This window comes from Mus caroli, chromosome 12 (genome assembly GCF_900094665.2).
Source record: "Mus caroli chromosome 12, CAROLI_EIJ_v1.1, whole genome shotgun sequence".
Taxonomy (NCBI): Eukaryota; Metazoa; Chordata; class Mammalia; order Rodentia; family Muridae; genus Mus; species Mus caroli.
The window spans coordinates 21,131,636-21,147,952 of NC_034581.1; the positions used below are offsets into that span (position 1 = coordinate 21,131,636).

At 46.7% G+C, this 16,317-nt stretch overlaps 1 protein-coding gene across 1 annotated transcript in view; it reads left to right on the forward strand.

Moving 5' to 3' along the window:
- Positions 1-185: 185 nt before the first annotated feature.
- The window catches only part of Grhl1 (grainyhead like transcription factor 1), a 39,631-nt gene continuing 23,499 nt past the window's right edge, over positions 186-16,317 (forward strand). The window contains exons 1-5 of the mRNA XM_029484316.1: positions 186-347; positions 2,284-2,354; positions 5,661-6,045; positions 9,111-9,222; positions 10,362-10,456. Of these exons, the coding sequence (XP_029340176.1) occupies positions 282-347; positions 2,284-2,354; positions 5,661-6,045; positions 9,111-9,222; positions 10,362-10,456 (729 nt within the window). The 5' untranslated portion in view covers positions 186-281. The remainder of the gene's footprint in view (positions 348-2,283; positions 2,355-5,660; positions 6,046-9,110; positions 9,223-10,361; positions 10,457-16,317) is intronic.

The window sequence follows — 16,317 nt, forward strand, 5'->3', positions numbered from 1 at the left end:
AAAGAACTGTTTATTCAGCTTGGTTTTGGGCTTTTTTTTTTTTTTTTTTTTTTTTTTTTTTTTTTTTTTTTTGGTTTTATGAGTTGTGTCTTTATACAGCTTCTAAGCTGTCTGGCTGTAGGAAGTATGGATTTAACTTTTTAAATTTCTTCCTCTGAAGCAAAAGGCCCGTGCTGGTACTTCAGAATGAAGCCCTCTACCCACAGCGGCGCTCCTATACCAGTGAGGACGAAGCCTGGAAGTCCTTCCTGGAAAACCCTCTCACGGCGGCAACTAAAGCGATGATGAGCATCAACGGAGATGAAGACAGCGCAGCTGCGCTGGGCCTGCTCTATGACTACTACAAGGTAGGCTGCGAGCTCTTTACAGCTGCGAACGCCATGCTCAGACGCACCTGATTCAGCAGCCTATAAAACAGTCATTTGCTGGTGGAATGTCAGGATGCTTGCTTCTCTAGTGACTATAAATAGTTTAACGAGTCCCCGGCTTTTGGTGGTTCAAAGCCGAGCATCTACGATCATAGAATCAAAGGGTGGTTTTTAAACAGCTGCTCTGTTCCTCACTGAAGGAGACGCTGCTAATAAAAGGAGGTAGTAGTCTGTCCCCCCCAGTTTGAGTATTTGAACAGACTTGGTTCCAGGTGTCATGGGAAGGGGTTGTTGCTGACTGACCTGTGTTCTCCCCTTCTGAGTGATCAGGGTGACTGCCTTTTCTGTAGCTGCTTTTACAAAACCTTGGGAGCCGCTGGGGGAAACACACACTTTTACAATTCTGGGACCCGGTTCTAAGATCAGAATACATTTTCTTTTTTTAAGATTTATTTTATTTATATGAGTACACTGTCGCTGTCTTCAGACACACACCTGAAGAGGGCATCAGATCCCGTTACAGATGGTTGTGAGTCACCATGTGGTTGCTGGGAATTGAACTCAGAACCTCTGGAAGAGCAGTCAGTGCTCTTAACCGCTGAGCCATCTCTCCAGCCCGCAGAATACATTTTCTTGCCTGTTGCTAGACAGCTGAATTAGCCTTAACTCTCAAGTGTACCATGTGTGGGGTTTTTATACCGTTCTGCCTGATGGTTCTTAATGGAATTCTAGTAATTCAGTTGCCACTCACTGGTGACCTGTATCATACTGGGCATAGGATGTAAGGCCAGCCTGAGTGTCACTTTTGACTCTCAGGCCCAGCAGCTCGGTTGCATTCAGTTAGGGTTTCAGCCACAGACCAGTGCTGGGGTGTGGCCTGCATTCACCTTCTCTTTGGTGTTGTCCAGCAGCAGACAGCCAGGGTTGGCCATTTGAACTGGTTGGTCCTAGGCATCAGTTGTTATTTCTTGATAACTAGCAATTCTTTAAACACAGATTGCTAGTCAATCAAACAGTACTTAGTGTTATCTTTTTTAACAAAGGTCTATGTAATTTCAGTTATGTGTATGCATATGAGGATGTATGGGCGCGTTTCTGTACATGAGTGCAGGTGACCTTAGAGGCTGGAAGAAGTTGGATTCCCTGGAGCTAGAGTTACAGGTAGTTGTAAGCTGCCTACTGTGAGTGTCAGGTCCCAAACTCCTGTGCAAGGTCATTGTGCACTCTTAACCAATGAGCCATCTTTATTTTGTTGTTAATGATGAAATATGAAAGAATTCTTGCATGGCAAAACACTGTACACATCTCAGCGATACGTGTGTGCCTGTTTGGACCATGTCTCAGCCGGGTTAATGTCATGGTGTACCAGTGTTATTTGTCCAGCTTTTCAGCTCTGGGGCAAAGAAAAGGGGAGTCAGACAAGGAGTGGAATGGAGCCAGAGAGATGGCCCAGCAGTTAGGAGCATTGGCTGTTCGTTCAGAGGGCCCTGGTCCAGTTCCCAGCACCCACATGGTGACTCACAGCCATCTCTAACTGCAGTTCCAGGGTATCCGATGCATTCTTCCGACCCTGGGCACCATTCACACATGTGGTATACAGACATAGGTACAGGCCAAACATTCATACATGAAAAAACCAAAATACATACCTTAAATTTTAAAGAAGAAAGAAATCTTTACTCCCACTATAAAGTAAGTTTGTGATCCCACAAGTCTATTTGGCAGTTGCTCTTCACCGGTTGCTGTGGTGATCGGACTGTTGACTCCTTGAGGGCAGATGTTGCCCAGGGCTCGGCAGATAGTCAGGAGGTGAGTGAAGCAAAGAGCCTCCTGAGAAATGAAAGGTTTCTTCAGGTGAAGAAGGCTTCTCCCCTGAATAAGGACTGAATCCCTCTCATTGATGTTAACGCTTTAGGTCCCCAGAGAGCGCCGGTCATCAGCCGTCAAGCCTGAGGGAGAGCACCCAGAACCAGAGCACAGCAAAAGGTAAGTGCTTCGTACAGCAGCACAGCAGGCAGACAGGTGATGAGAAATGAAGAGGCAGGGCTCTGCCAAGCAGACCCGGGAAGCGCCTGGTAGATGAGACGGTAGAGGGACCTCTGTCACCTCAGGGTCAGATTCTGTTGCTGATTTGCCTCTGAGAAGTTATGTTTATTTAGGCTGTGTTCCCCTTCCCAGAAAACATGAGCACCAACCTCTACTGCTCCGGAGGGAGGTTTTAATAAAAGCCTGGAGTGTGTGCTCATGGGCATTGAGACCCTCTAGCAGGAGATGAGACCGGGGATGTATCTTCAAAACAAAACAAAATAAAACAAAACAAAACAAAACCACCTGGGTGTGGTGGCACATGCCTTAACTGCAGCACCTGGGAGGTAGAAGCAGGAGGCTCAGGAGTTCTAGCCTGGACTCTTGGGGGAGCCTGTTGGAGACAAAGCAAGGCTTGGCGTGCAGCTTGATGATGGAGCAGTTGCCCATGTGAAGCAGGGTGCTAGGTTCAATCTCAGATCTGCAAAAAAAAAAAAGTGAAGTGCCAGGGGCTCTGGAATAGTCGTCTTAGTTAAAAACTCAGTGAACTGATGTCCGAACTCCTCTTGAAGGCATCTTTTAAATATTTAGGTTACAACTTTCATACATTAATTAAGACTCAACCGTATGTCTGTGAAATGTTTTTAAAAGACACATTTTACACTCATTTTATTTGTGTGCATAAACCTGTTTGTGCATACCAAGGTGCACATGCAATAGTCAGAAAATCGCTTACAGGAAGGTCCCCCTTGCCACTAAGTGGCTTCCAGGCATGGAACACAAATCGTCAGTCTTGGGGGCAAGCACCTTTACCCACTGAACCATCTTGTCAGCCCCAAATTGACTCATGTCCTATTAGTAATGAAGAATAAAACAGCCAGGCATGGTAGCCTATACCTGTAATCCGAGGGAGTCTGAAGCGGGAGTTCAAGGCCAGCCTGAGCTATGTAGCTAGACTCCGTCTTGGGGTTGGGGAGAATGACAGAAACTGACGTAAGGAGTGAGTAACAATTCATATTCCACACTCCGGACAATCATCTCTTTACTGTGGTTGTGGTCAATTGCAGATAGTTTTTGGAAGTATGCATCTATTCCACTTAATTTGTTTCATAAATATTTTCCATATTGTTATTTAAATCTTAATAATTATTTTTGGCCAGTGGCTTATAGATTTTATCTATTTCTTTACTTTTTATTATGACTCTTTTCAAGCACAAAAATAGGAGAAATGGTAGACACCAGCATATATGCATTGCCAGGCTCAACAGCTGTACCGTTGAAATTTTTCTCTCTTTTTTTTTTTTTTCTTTTTTCTTTTCTTGTTGGTTTTCAAGACAGGGTTTCTCTGTGTAGCCCTGGCTGTCCTGGAACTCACTCTGTAGACCAGGCTGGCCTTGAACTCAGAAATCCGCCTGCCNCACTCTGTAGACCAGGCTGGCCTTGAACTCAGAAATCCGCCTGCCTCTGCCTCCCAAGTGCTGGGATTAAAGGCGTGCGCCACCACGCCCGGCTTTTTCTCTCTTTCTTAACAGTCAAATTATTTCATATTTTATTTTATGTCCTTTTGCTGGAGTGTCCTGAAACAGATTCAAAATGTACTTATTTTTGCAGCCATGTCTAGTCTTTTACAATGACAAAGCCTCAGTGAAACCTTTGATTCTTTGTCCCAAGTTGTCCTGGTTGTCCTGGGGCTTTGAGTCCTCCTGACTCGGCTTCCTGACATTTTCATTAGGTCAATCATAAGGCGTGGATTTACAGTTCAGGGCTTGAATAAGTTTTGCTGATCTTGAGATGTGTAAAACCACCATTGTTTTGTTCCTTTATGTTCCTTCTGTTTGTAATATGTCAGGGGACTTTAGAAACACAGTCGTGGACCACACAAGTTTGGTGGTAGAACACTTGCTAAGCATGGATAAGGCTCTGGATTCCATCCCAGTATCAGGGAAAAGAGACAAAGCAAACAAATGTTTAAAAAGCCTCCACATTTGGGGCTGGGGAGACAGCACAGCAGGTAAAGGCCATGCTGGCCTGGGTTCTTTCTGTGAGACCCAGCTAAAGGGAAAAGGATAGCACTCTCCACAGACTTGCCTTCTGACCTCAGTGGGCTGCCACATACATCACACTTGTGCATCACACACACACACACATATGCAAGTACACACATGTGTACACAAAGGTATACACAGACACATGCAAAATAATAATGAATATTTTTAAAACTAATCATGCATATTACCCAAATATTAAGCCACAATTAGTTTTATATAAACCATCTCTTGATAAAGTATGATAATGAGTTTTCCTTGGGAGCGACAGTATCACTATTAGAAAGTGATGTTTACCTGTGTAGCGGGTGTTGTTCCCCAAATTCCATCCTCAGCACCCATCTGAGAGGACAGACACCTACTGCACTGGTTAATTTTTGTCACCTTGACACAAACCTAGACAAACCTACCTAGGCAGAGAGAAACTCAGCTGAGGAATTGCCTCCAGCAGAGTGGCCTACTGGCATGTTTTAGGGCAGGCATTTAGCTGGTAGTTGATTGATGTAGGAGGGATCAGCCCACTGTGGGTGGTGCCATCCTTAGGCAGGCAGACCTGGGCTATATAAGAAAGGTAGCTGGGTGAGTGGAAGCAGGCCAGTAAGCAGTGTTCCCCCATGGGTTCCTTGAGTTCCTGACATGGCTTCCCTTGATGATGGACTGTGACCTGTGGGCCTTTCCTCCTCCACGCTACTTTTGGTTGTCATGTTTTATCAGAGCAACAGAGATGCAAACTGGGACCAATTGTTTTTCCTTTTCATAGATTAGAATGGAGTCCTGAGAGACAAAATAGCTTGCTCAAGCTGATGCAAAATTTGAACTCAGATGATCTTGCTCCAGGATCTGTGGTTCTAATCCAACTGATGAGTTGCACTTAAAACTTCAGGTTTATAATAAAATACGAGGATCTGTGTCAGGAGCTGGGAGGAGCGTGTCCTGGAGGAGAGCTCTGGGTCCCCTCATTTCAGAACATGAAAAGCTTTTGCTTTTGGGTTTGCTTGACTGACGTCTTGACCAGGAATGAGCCCTACTCCATTTTCTATTTAGTTGACTTCTGTCAAGTGTACTGCTATTGTAGGGAGCCCAGATCATCAGGGTGTGGGTTTATCTATCCTAGAGCATGTGCTGAGTATGTATAAAGCCCTGGGTTTGAGCCCCAAGACCTGCTCAACCATATCATCAAGGTTGAAACTACAGTGTCCTTTCTTCTTTCCTGAAGAAACAGCATACCAAATGTGACGGAGCAACCCCTCATTTCTGCTGGAGAAAACAGGGTGCAAGTGCTGAAAAACGTGCCCTTCAACATCGTCCTCCCCCATAGCAACCAGCTGGGCATTGATAAGAGAGGCCATCTGACAGCTCCTGATACAACAGTCACTGTCTCCATAGCGACCATGCCTACCCACTCCATCAAGACAGAAATCCAGCCGCACGGCTTTGCTGTGGGAATCCCACCAGCCGTGTACCACTCTGAGCCCACCGAACGCGTGGTGGTTTTTGACCGGAGCCTCAGCACTGATCAGTTCAGCTCTGGCACTCAGCCCCCCAATGCTCAGCGGAGGACTCCAGACTCCACCTTCTCTGAGACCTTCAAGGAGGGCGTTCAGGAGGTACAAAAGACAAAAACATCTTCCTAAGACAGCGGCATGTTTGTCTAAGTATTGAGTTCCACCTTTTCCTGGTTATGTAAGCTTGAAACTTAGCCCAGAATGAGTGGACCAGGAATAAAAGATTTTTTTTTTTAAGAGAAAGGCCTGTAGGTATAATTTGTAAGCTAAACCTACAAATCCAAAAATTATCATCAAGGGCACATGGGTAATCTTACCAACAGCTGAGTTAACAATTATGGTTTCTGCTAAGAGATTTGCAGGGGAGAGAGAGAGAAACGGAGCCCGTGTGTAATCTTCCACTGACTCCAGTGTATCCTCATAGTTTTTCTTCAGCTTTCATCTTAGACCCAGGCAAGCTCCTGGGGCTAGCTAGCGTGGCAGCTCTGTCATGTGCCCGATGGGTGCTGCCCGATTAGTGGCGTGATCCAGAATCGGATCGAGAGGTGGTCCTTGGTACATCTATCCTGTAGACTTTACAGATGAGTTCTGCAGAGCTCTAAGGGTCTGGTCACGCCCATAGGGTTTTGGAAGCCGTACTTAATGCCATTTCAGAGTCCTTTAGGTATAGAAACCGATGCTCCCCAGGAAAGGGTAGCAGGCTTGTCCAGCCCTGGTGCAGACTTGACTCATGGCCCTTGTATTTTGGCTGCAGATTCTAGACTCCCAACATGTGATATGGGAAAGATAAGGAAAGAAAGAGTGTATCTCAGGAGTGTGTGTGTGTGTGGGGGGGGGTGGTGGTGGTATAGATACAGATAAATAGTATGTAAAATTAGACATTTACTTTTTATTTTATCTATTTTTTTCATTTATTTATTTATTTATTTATGGTTTGGTTTGGTTTGGTTTTTAAGACACAGTTTTGTCTACATAGGCCCTGGCTGTTCTAGAACTCGCTCTATGGACCAGGCTGGTGTCAAACTCACAGAGATCTTCCTGCCTCTGCCTCCTGAGTGCTGGGATTAAAGGCATGTGCCGCCACTGCCTGGCTGATAATTACTTTTTTTTTTAATTTAATTTTTTAAAATAGATTTAGGATTTTTATTTTGAAATGAGCCCCCGGACATTAGTAACCATGGCGATAATTAAATGCTCCAGGCTCACTTGGTTGATATTTCAGGTTTTCTTCCCCTCGGAACTCAGCCTTCGGATGCCGGGCATGAACTCAGAGGACTATGTCTTTGACAGTGTTTCTGGGTAATAGTTGTCTTTTTGTTTGACTTTTGGATTTTCGGCATCTCTGGTCATTTCTCTCTTTGGTGTATCGGTCTTTACAAATCTGAAGTGGCTTTGGTGCGCTTTCGCCCTCCTGTGACTCCGCCAGCTGTAGCCTTGTCTTGGGCAGGGGACATTGGATGTGGTGATTGAGCTCGGGCCTCTGGTTTTCGGTCTCCTCAGCTCTGGTGTTGGTTGGTACTTCTTCCTTCCTTGGTTCCCTTCTGTGGCGTTGAGGGACGGAATCTGAAGGGAGGGGTAGAGACTAAGGTAGGTCACTGTGGACCCTTCTGCTCCCAAAAATGTGCAGATAGCTGACAGGAGTAAATGTAGTGGACAGAGAACTTTATTGTCCTTGTTAATGTTAAAATAAACAAATGTAATTTTTTCCCCTAACTTGGCAACTTGGTTTTAGCTTAGTAAAATTGCACCATACTCTGGAAATAGGAGCACTTTCTAGGTTCATGAGAAATATAAAAACAACTCAAGTTTTTTTTAAAGTCCAGGATTCCATTTTTTCATTTGATGTGTTTAGACTTCCTTTATAAGCATGTCCCAAAGTACACGGTTCACAGACTCACAAGCATTAGGGTTTGTGATAAAGCTGGCAGGCTTTCTCAGTGACATGTCAGATAGTAATTATTTTATACTCTGTGGCCTCTCCATAGGTTTTTGACTACCCAGCTTTGCTGTCGTAACGTAAAGGGGTCCATAGATAAGGCATAAGCAAGTGGGTATAATTGGCCAGTGTCCAGGGTAGGAAGGCTCTGAGTGGCTGTGTAAAGTAACAGGGAACATAGGCAGTTGGGGAGGGCCTGCGTAGAGACAGATTGCATGCAGGCCGACACAAGAGTGTGTTGGCAGCTAAACGGCTGAATGCAGGACTCTCAGTCCCTGTTTGCAGCCTTGGCTCCACAGATTTCAGATTGGCAGCAAGCCCCATGAGGTCCCTTCCACCGCCTGCCCAGTTCCTGATATCATTTGTAGCCCAAGTGACCAGATGTCTAATTGATAACATTATATCATAGAACATGTAGTCAGTATTTTGTAGCCCACTGAGGTTTAGGGCCGGTCACTAGGCCCTTGGGTTTAGGCCCCTGCTTATCAAGTGATAGGGTGGGGGGTGGGGGGACCGGGGCAGGAGACAGGGCAAGTGCTACTTCTGATGTGGCGCAGGCAGGTGGTTGTTTGCTGGTGGTCTCCTGTCTCAGGACACCCCCTCTCCCCCCCCCCCACCATAGCACTTTAGGACTGCCCTAAAGTGTCCAGGAAGTTTCCAAAAGACTAGGCCAGACCTGTTGCTTCTTGGTCCTCTAGGAACAACTTTGAGTATACCCTGGAAGCCTCCAAGTCACTGCGGCAGAAGCAAGGGGACAGCACTATGACATACCTGAATAAAGGCCAGTTCTATCCTGTCACCTTAAAGGAAGGGAGCAGCAATGAAGGGATTCACCACCCTATCAGCAAAGTTCGAGTAAGTTCCACCCCTGACTCTGACCCACCTCCAGACAGCCTTGTCACGTGACTCCCGAGCCCTGCTCCCATCCAGGTGCTTGTAACTGAATAAAGGCCGGAAAGTGCCAGGCTGTGCTGCGTGCTTTGTTTTTAAGGATTATTCTTACTTTTCTTCCTGTGTCTCTGAGTGTTTGTGCATGAGTACTGATGTCCTTGGAGGCCACTGGGTTCCCTGGGTCTTTTGGGAGAGCAGCAAGGGTCCTTCCCCACTGTGCAATCCCGAGTCCCCCACAGCCTTGCTTTAGGCCTTTACTCTGTGATCTAACAACAAGGGCTTTTCCCTGAAGCTGCTCGCCCCCTTGGGTCCTTATGCTGTACCTCCTTCTCATTCCCAGAGTGTGATCATGGTGGTTTTTGCTGAAGACAAAAGCAGAGAAGACCAGCTAAGACACTGGAAGTACTGGCACTCCCGTCAGCACACAGCCAAACAGAGGTGCATTGACATCGGTGAGTGGCCCAGAAGCCCACCTCCATCCTCACAGGCGCCAGGGCCCAGCTTGCCAAATCCAATTACTTTTGGCAATAATGAACTTCCTGCCGAAAGCATTTGAGTTTTGATGCCAGCCACAGATGTGTTCCAGGCAGTGTCCTGTGGCTCTTGGAATCAGGGCTCTGTCCTCACTTCCTCCACGGGCCCGTGCCCAGGCAGAGGTTTGCCATGTGACTCTGTAGCCAGGAACATTAGCCAGCTAGCATAAGAGTGTCCCACTTTCAGCCTACGTTTCAGCCTTCTCTGCTGTTCTAGGGGTGGAACCCAGGACTGCCCACATGGCAGGCAAGCACACAGAGTTCCATCCCCCACCCAGTCTGCACATTTTGAGAGGCATAATGTCTTCTTTAGCTCCTTACCTGGCTTTTATGTAGAGATAATGACAAAGAGATTTCCAAATGGACCAAAAGAAATCCCTTCTCAGCTATACCCTGAGCTAGCTTGCTCATCCTGTTCATCTGCGATAACCCAGTGATGGATGCCCAGGGTACAACTCTACAACACCTTGTTCCCTTCTGGTCGGTTTCCAGTCTTACCCAACACCATCACCTTCATCCCAGGTGGCCGTCCATCCGAGGGTTTCTGCTTAGCTTTTTAAACTCTCGGGCTCTCTTTTTTGTAAGAATAAGAAGAGCTGAATTTGTTGTGACAAAATCTTTCTGTCTAGAGCAGGCTGGGCTCAAACTTACTCCATAGCCACGCTATCATTTAATTCACAGCAAATTCTAACTGCTTCGACCTCCCAATTTCTGGATTATAAAGTTGTGCCTCCCCGCCCAGCTTAGAACTGAGTTCTTGTCTTGGTTCCATAGATGCGTTTTGGGATGTTGGGACCATTGATTAAACTTTTTAGACTAAAACTTCCTAATGTTGACCCAGCGATATGGAATTAACTCTATCTAAGCTTGCCTCAACTTAAGATTTTTGTGATTTTTTTTTCTCCTCCTCTATTTTTCAACTTCCTTCATTCCAGCAAAATCCTCACTCAAGTCATCCATAGGATGATTTAGAGAACTGAGTATTTGTAGGCCTGCTGCGAGCTCACCCTGAAACTAACCGTCATGACTTTCTTTTTCTTGTTGGTTGCTTCACATAGCTGACTACAAAGAAAGCTTCAACACCATCAGCAACATTGAGGAGATAGCTTATAACGCCATTTCCTTCACGTGGGACATCAATGATGAGGCAAAGGTATGTCATAACGTCCAGGGTGCGTCTCGCCCCTTCCAGCTGTCTAAAAACTGGGAGGATCTTCAAGATTTCCCAGCCGATCTGCTTCGCAGTTCTACCTTTCTTTCCCTCCTAGATGTTATGCAACTCTCCTCTCAGGTCCCACCCTCCTCCAAAGCTGCATTTTTCTTGTCATCCCTCAACACACATGTGAACCCTCCAGGCTGAGCTGTCACCTGCCAGTGCCTCCTGTCTGACCCCCCAGTCCCACCCAGGCCCTCATTCATCTGCCTTTACTTCCTCATCTGCACAGTAGCATCTGCACCTTCCCCTCCCTCCTGCACGGATGACGGAAGGATTAGTGCCACAGCATCCCTCCAACCAGGCAGGTTCCTGCACAGAGGCTAAATCCACGTTGCAAGCAGTTACCAAACAGCAGTGGAAGATTCTTTTCCCTTGTGCAGTGTCAGATTCAGAGGGTCGCTGGCATGACTCTCTGGGACTTTCCGACCCCTGTAGGGACAAGCAAGGGTACTCTTAAGTTGCATCTCCCTTCCCACAGTGATCTCTCCATTCTCTTCATTAAAATTTTTAGAGTTTTACCAATCAGCGGTGGCCCACACCTTTAATCCTAGTTCTCATGGGGCAGAGGCAGGGGGATCACTATGAGTCCCAAGTCAGCCTCCTCTACATGGAGAGTTCCAGGCCAGCCAGAACTACATAGTGGGAACCTATCTCAAAAAAAGGAAGTGGGGAGAAGGGAGGGGGAGGGGGAGAGAGAGAGAGAGAGATCAAATACTGAGAGGTTCTTGAGAGTCAGGCGAAGTTTGTTCTGTCTCCTGTCCATGATGGTTGTATCTTAGGCACAGCCACACGCTTCCACTACAGGAGACAGTCTATAGGAAGCGCCAGTGCTGTGACAGTTCTCCTGCCAGCCCACACCACTCCATGCAATTGTCAGCTAGCTGCTCCATCCAGAGCTGGGTACCAGGTTAAGTTTTAGAGGGGCTGCTGCCACTTCCTGAATGTTTGTCTCAGTCGTGTGGAAATTTAAAACTGCAATAGGACTTAGCACATGGCTTCTAAGAAGCCCTGTTAGAGGAGATGGCCATGCTCTCTGGGTGCTTCTGGTCTCAGGCCCCTGAGAAGTGCTTCCTGCTTCTCACTGGGAAAGCGGGGAGTGAAGCAGTTAGCTACTGGTAAAGCGCTAAGCACCCTGTTCTGACTTGTGTGAGGTCTATGGAAGGCCCTAGCTCAGTTTTGGTTTTTGTGCTTTTGGTTTGGTTGGTTGTAGGTTTTCTGTTGTTGTTTTTTGTTTTGGTTTTGATTTTGGTTTTGCACCTTTACTACCACTGAGAAAGCAAAAGGTGGATGGGGCCAGTTCTGCTGTCTGTTGGGTGTGGCCAGGATTAATAAGCACTTGTCGGAGCCTGGGAGCTCTTGGCTGGAAGGACCTGCATATGGGCAGGGTGCTTTGTTTGCATGATGTGTCACTCTCGAGGGTAGGAGTGACAGGGCTGTGTGCTGCAGGCTGACACCAGAGACAGATACTCCCTGAGGAGAGTCTTCAGTCTACTTAAAACAGGGAGGCAGGCAGAGTGGCACCCTCCTGCACACAATTCAGAACCCACACTCAGCCCTCTCCTACTCCCTGGACATGGTGGTGTGCCATTTCTTAATGAAGCTACTCCCTTTTGAAGCTGACACCAGACCTGGGTTCTAAGCCTGGGTTGGGATCCAGCAAGCAGATTCTTAGCTTTCCCCAGCCAAGTCCCTTCCTCTGTTTTCAAGCTTAAAGTAATTAATGCCTCAAGGTAACTAGAGTGAGTAGGAGTTCGTGCGGAATCCTGTACAGTTGGTGTTTTGTTTGCTTACTTATTTTATGCAAGTATCTACCGTCCTAAGTGGCTCCCTTTCTTGTTCTCACTTGGTTTTTAATTAATTCATTGTTTTCTTAGTAGTGCTAAGGATTAAACCCAGGGTTTCATGCTAGGCAAGCTATACCCTAACCCAGCAATATGTTAATTTCTGATTCTCTCCCACAGACGTCCATGTTGCTGGACAATGTGTGGAACTCTTTTGCTCTGATTTCTAATGGTAACGCTTATACTCTGTGGCATACCAGTATGAATAAATCCAGAATTCTCACCCAGTACCCTCTTGGGTCCTATACATATATACGCTCCTATATATAGGCTTCTGCCTCTCACTTTGATGTCACTGTTTTGAGAACAAACAAAGGCAAATCACGAATGTCTTGGCTCATGGCTCATGCAGTGCTTGGGAAAACACTGCTCCAGCCTGGACTCAACTCACACTGGCGCCTCTGCACATGCAGGTCACGGGTGCAAGCAGGGACTGCTGGAGCCACGGTGGGAAGCACCGAGGGGAGAGCTGCTCATGTTTAAAGGAGCAGTAGAAAGAGAAGTTACTTTGAAAACTAGGAATGTCCGGGTGTGGTAGTGCATACCTTCCTTTTATCCCAGCATTCAGGTCGCTGAGACAGGTAAACCTTTTGAGTTGGAAAGCCAGACTGGTTTACATAGCAAGTCTTCCTCAATTTCTTCCTCAACACCATGTAACCAAGCTGGGCTGCTGGGTATAAGTTCAACAGGAAGAGGCAGCACTTGCATTTGGACCTGAAAAGATAGGCAAGACGCTAACGTAGGATTTATAGGGTAAGATACGAGGGGGCTCTCACCCAGAGAAGAGAGGACAGGCGGTAAGGTTCAAGTGTAGAACAAGGTAGGTACATGGCATGCTCGCCTGCATGGACAGTCCCCTTGTGCAGACAGGTTCCTTCCACCCTGCAGGAGCCAGACTTCATCCAGCTAGTGACTGAGGCTACTAACATGGCTAGCTGTAGACTTCTAACTCCAGTTCTGCGGTTCCAGGTTATATCACTAAGACTGCAGCTCATATAGGTCACGTGTTAAATGGACTTTTGTGAAGTAGCCTAAGATCTTAAGTATAGCATCACCCTGTCGAGGGAGAATGTGTACCTTACTTTACACATGGAATGTGGAGGCTGGAGTTTTCAATCAGGGTCTCTCTTCTGCAGTAGTCCTAACTGGAGGGAAGAATTGTGGTTCTGCTGGAGCTCCTGGCTTAGAATCTACTCTTATCTGTTTTGGCTCATAAGCCTTAATTACAGGTTTATATTTACAGCAGCATTGAGATTTGATTAGGAAGCAGGAGAAGCCTAGAGATCTAAAAATAAATAGTGGGAAGGGAAGTTCGAGGGAGAACCAAACTGTTTGGGTGACTGTCCCAGGCAGTGCTGTGCTGGTGTGCCGTGCCCTGCTCACGCTCCACCCAGAACCGAACACCATACACCATACAGGTGCGTAACCTGCTCCGGAGCCTGTGTGCAGCTTGGTGAAACCAGGCACCTGCGAGACCAGTGCTCAACCCTGAGCTGGATAGCAAACGCTCTGGGCCGGGGATTGTTTGAAGTTCTTGTTGCTGGTAGGACAGCATTGCAGAGAAATTACTCTAGAAAAACACTTTAGCTGCTAAACAAAGGGTTTATATTAGATGATAATCTGCTGCAGAGGAGTGGAAATTATAAACCAAAGAGCTATTGCCCCGGAGTTTAGTGATTCTGGACAGCACCAAGGGAGGTTATCTAGCAGCAGCTGGGGAGTGGCTCTGATGACCACCAGAATGGTACAGGAAGAAGTCAGTCAAGCATGGGCCAGGCACCAGGAATGGGCCATACCAGGGAAATGCTTGCAGAGAGCCTGGTGTGCTTTGTGTGTTCTGTCTCCCGTGGCTTAAGGCTACAAAGCCCCTGGTGCTTTGCCATCAGACCTCTAGCAGGAGGCTGTGTAGTCTCGGTATGTGACCAGGCTGCTCGCTGACCAATGGAATTGCATCTTTCCATGCTGTGATCCTTCTAGGTGTGTGACACACCAGTGGCAACACACTTTTCATCTCTTTCTAGTTCACTTCCTCCCACTTCTTGCCTTCCATGCAGGGCCTTAGGCTGAGGAGCTAGGGCAGGGGCAAGGACAGACAGAGGCACGGCATCCTGTCCATGTAAGAGCTGTAGGGTCAGGCTGTATGCTATGATAGTCCAGCCGCTCTGGGAAGGGATCTGGACGGTTGTTATGGAACACAGGTTTCCGTCATGGAAAGGCTCACGTTACAAAAGAAAAAGGATTAGAACGTTGACGCCTACTTTGAGGTCCCAGAAACTTCACCATGAGGGTTCTTGTGTTTAGGTGGAGTGGCATCTTTCCTTTTGTCTCCTTGGCTCAGCAAGAGCAAGTGGAGTTCCTGGGGCGGGGCCATCAAGGCTGGAGGCTATAAAAGGGGTGCAGCCACTCTGGAAACTTGAACTTGGGATGTTTTGTGTGTGCTTGTGGGATGCAGGGCTTATGAGTTTAATGGCCATTTGGTTTTCTTTTCTTTCTTTCTTTCTTTCTTTTTTTTTTTTTTTTTTTTTTTTTTTAAGCATAGTGTTTGGGATTCATTGTAAGCGTGGTTGTTTGTTTCTTTGTTTGTTTTTTAATGTCTTTGGACTGAACACATTGCTTGCATTTAAAGGGATTCCTTTCTAGTGAAGCATCCATGGGGTGCCATTAAATCAGGCGGTGCCATGTTTGTTTGTATTAAGCTGGGACAGGTTTGGTTTGTTTCACAACTTATTTCCAGCGTGAATGGGAGGGCGGGACGGAAGAGAGAAATGAGTCAAATGTTGTGCTTGTAATTGCAATTAGATGATGGGCAAGGGACTTAAAACTTAAGACTTTAAAACTTAAGTCCCTCGCTCATCATCTAATTGCAATTACAAGTGAACCAACTGGGCTGCCTAGGCCTGGTCAGGAAACACTGTTGCTGTGAAAACTGAAAGGCCATGGGCCAACATGGTGGCTCAGCAGGCACATTGCTTGTTGCAGAGCCTGACAGTCTGGATCAGTTACCTGGATCCACGAGGTGGAGGGAGAGAACAGGCCCCCACACTCTCTCCTCTGACCTCCCCCCAACCCCACATACATACACTAAATAATAAATATTCCTAATATTACATCGCAGAGGCGACTTTGAGTCTCGGCCGAGTCTGTAGCTAACTAGATTGTACTGGGTTATCTATACACGCCTAGCCTTCTGCTCCCAGCAGCACTCAGGGTAGCCATCTGCTTGATGTTCATGGACAAGGGTTTTCACATATGCAGTTTAAAGGCACATATTTTGGGGGGAGGAAATGGCTGGGGGCGTAAAGGGCCTGAGGATCTGAGTTCACACCCCAGGTACCACAGTAAAAGCCTTGTGTGGCTGTGCACACCTGTAACACTAGGTCTGAGCAACAGGCAGGAGGACTGCTGGGCTTGCCCATTGCTGGGCTAGCTCCAGATTTGGGAGAGCTCCCTATCTCAAAGGAATAAGACAGGGTATTGACAGAGCAGGACACAATTCATCCTTCCCTGGCCTCCCTGGCACATGCCAACAGCCTCACACAGTAAATAAATACAAATAAAACACAGCAGCCAGGTGTGGTCATACCTTTAGTACCAGCATTCTAGAGGCAGAGGCAGGCAAATCTGTGCGTTCAAGGCCAACCTAGTCTATAGGATGAGTTCCAGGACAGCCAGAGTAACACAGAGAAACCCTGTCTTGAAAAAAACAAAAATAAATAAATACATACATATAAACGTATATACATATAACAAAACACTAAAGTAAAAAATTTAAAAGTATGTCCAACAAAGAGCTACATGCTTCTATGGAATGAGGTGTCTGAGAACAGAGTGGGGTTAGAAACACTAAGCTCGTTCCCTTGAGGCGGCTGCTGCTCTGGTTACTAGCGCAAGGGTGACTCCTCTGTGAGGCATCTTTAAACACTAGGTCTTTGCGGCTTTGTTGCACCAATGTTCCAA